A 2,500-nucleotide genomic window follows, 5' to 3' on the forward strand; every position below is an offset into this window, starting at 1 on the left:
GAGAGAGAGAGAGAGAGAGAGAGAGAGAGAGAGAGAGAGAGAGAGAGAGAGAGAGAGAGAGAGCCGGGGGGCATCAGCCATCTCACCTCCCGGTCTCCAGGGTTGTCCCCCTCTGACGTCCAGGTCACCACGATCAGAGGGTTGACGGTGTTCTTGGGCTTGAAGGTGCAGGGCAGTGTGATGTTGTCCCCCCGCGCGTACTCATACTCACGCTTGGCGATGGTCACCTCCAGGGCCATCGACCCTGTCACCACTGGAGGACAGGGGCCACACGGAGAACGGGGGGGGGGGGGGGGGGGGGGTTAGAGACAGCTGGAGATGGACTCATCCGTTCGGCTGGGTCTGGGGTTCTTATCTCTATCTATCTCTCTTTCTCTGTGAAGCGTCTATATCTCTATCTATCTCTCTTTCTCTGTGAAGCGTCTATATCTCTATCGAGACTTATTGAGATGTTTTGGTCACCTAGGTAAACAAGACTGTACTTGATAAGCCAGGGCTGTGAAACACACACACACACACACACACTCTGCTGTGAAACACACACACACACACACACACACACACTCTGCTGTGAAACACACACACACACACACACACACTCTGCTGTGAAACACACACACACACACACACACACACACACTCTGCTGTGAAACACACACACACACACACACACACACACACACACACACACACACACACACACACTCTGCTCTTCAGCCTGAGTGGAGGTGTCAACAGTGAACAGGGTGTGGCAACTCTGTAGCCTGCTTTCACAAGCACACTACCTAGTACTGTAGAACACACACACACACACACACACACACACACACACACACACAGTGTGTGTGTGTGTGTGTGTGTAGGAATGAGAAATGCCGCCATTTCCAACGCTCACTCACTCCCCGCTCACCGTCCTCAAGCAGGAAATGGAGTTTGAGAGTGTGTGTCTGTCTTCATCTTTGAGATCTCATCATTAATACTATTAATACTGTTAATACTGTTAATACTGTTAATACTATTAATGCTGTTAATAGTGTTAATAGTGTTAACAGTGTTAATAGTGTTAATAGTGTTAATAGTGTTAATAGTGTTAATAGTGTTAATAGTGTTAACAGTGTTAATAGTGTTAATAGTGTTAACAGTGTTAATAGTGTTAATAGTGTTAACAGTGTTAATAGTGTTAACAGTGTTAATAGTGTTAACAGTGTTAATAGTGTTAATAGTGTTAATAGTGTTAATAGTGTTAATAGTGTTAATAGTGTTAACAGTGTTAATAGTGTTAATAGTGTTAACAGTGTTAATAGTGTTAATAGTGTTAATAGTGTTAATAGTGTTAATAGTGTTAATAGTGTTAACAGTGTTAATAGTGTTAATAGTGTTAATAGTGTTAATAGTGTTAACAGTGTTAATAGTGTTAATAGTGTTAACAGTGTTAATAGTGTTAATAGTGTTAATAGTGTTAATAGTGTTAACAGTGTTAATAGTGTTAACAGTGTTAATAGTGTTAACAGTGTTAACAGTGTTAATAGTGTTAACAGTGTTAATAGTGCAGGTTCATAGTGATAGTCTGTATCAGGCCTACAGGAGTAGTAATGGTGGCTGCTCATGATAAGAGACACTCCTTCCTGTCTTCAAATATGACTATCGATTAGTCTGAATTATTTATCAACGTCAATGAAGCATCTTTAAAATATACACTGATACTGGTATTTAATAGGGCAACATTTAGGCTTAATTAGTGTTTATGTAGCACATATGTTATAAATTCAAAGATGAAATATAACTTCGTTTTCTCAGTAGCCTATGGAATATGAATTTTCACGAATCCATTGCTATAATTATTTCACAAACATCACCGTTATTGCTCCTAACAGGTCTACACAGGTGAGGTATTCGGGATAAACAGGTGTGGCTCGGCAGAGCAGTTCACGTCCAGTTGTACAGTTGATGTCAGCAGAACTTTTAAATAATCATAAAATCAGTACAAACACTCACCAAGACAGAGCAAAGCCACAGCACCAATCCCCCTCTCCGTGGCCATCATCGATACGTAGTTAATCAGAACTCTCCGGTCATCCGCGTCCTTATCTAGGTTATGATCAACCGGACAAGCTCGCGCCCAGGTACAGTCGACGGTGACAGAAACTTGCGCTCAGAGCGCGACCCAGACCTCGACGTGAGTGACGTCGTCATCTGCCAATGAAAACGTCTGAACATCTTCCACAGGTCGCGTCTCCCCGCTCCTCCCCCCCGCCTCCCCCCCGCCTCCCCCCCGCCTCCTCGGCATGTCGCCGCTTGCCCTGTTAGTCATTCTTTCACTAATCTTCTCTTTTTTTTCGCAAACCTCCAAATGAGGAACAGACTTGTGTGTGCTTGCCGCCACATACATATTTTTGTCAAGAAGAACCACAGGCTTCACACTTCACACTGCGCAACAAACGAATCACTTTCATTTCGGATCAAGGAGAAAACATAAATAGTTAGACATATATTCTGATGA

General features: G+C 43.0%; 1 protein-coding gene across 1 annotated transcript in view; it reads right to left on the bottom strand.

Annotated features, from left to right (window-relative positions):
• The window catches only part of gpa33a (glycoprotein A33 (transmembrane), paralog a), an 8,654-nt gene that overhangs the window by 5,809 nt on the left and 345 nt on the right, over nt 1–2,500 (bottom strand). The window contains exons 1-2 of the mRNA XM_083691167.1: nt 1,996–2,500; nt 87–253 (exon numbers count right to left, since the gene is read on the bottom strand). The exon at nt 1,996–2,500 is cut by the window's right edge and continues 345 nt beyond it. Of these exons, the coding sequence (XP_083547293.1) occupies nt 87–253; nt 1,996–2,044 (216 nt within the window). The 5' untranslated portion in view covers nt 2,045–2,500. The remainder of the gene's footprint in view (nt 1–86; nt 254–1,995) is intronic.

This window comes from Argentina silus (assembly GCF_951799395.1).
Source record: "Argentina silus genome assembly, chromosome: 19".
In the NCBI taxonomy this organism is placed as follows: domain Eukaryota; kingdom Metazoa; phylum Chordata; class Actinopteri; order Argentiniformes; family Argentinidae; genus Argentina; species Argentina silus.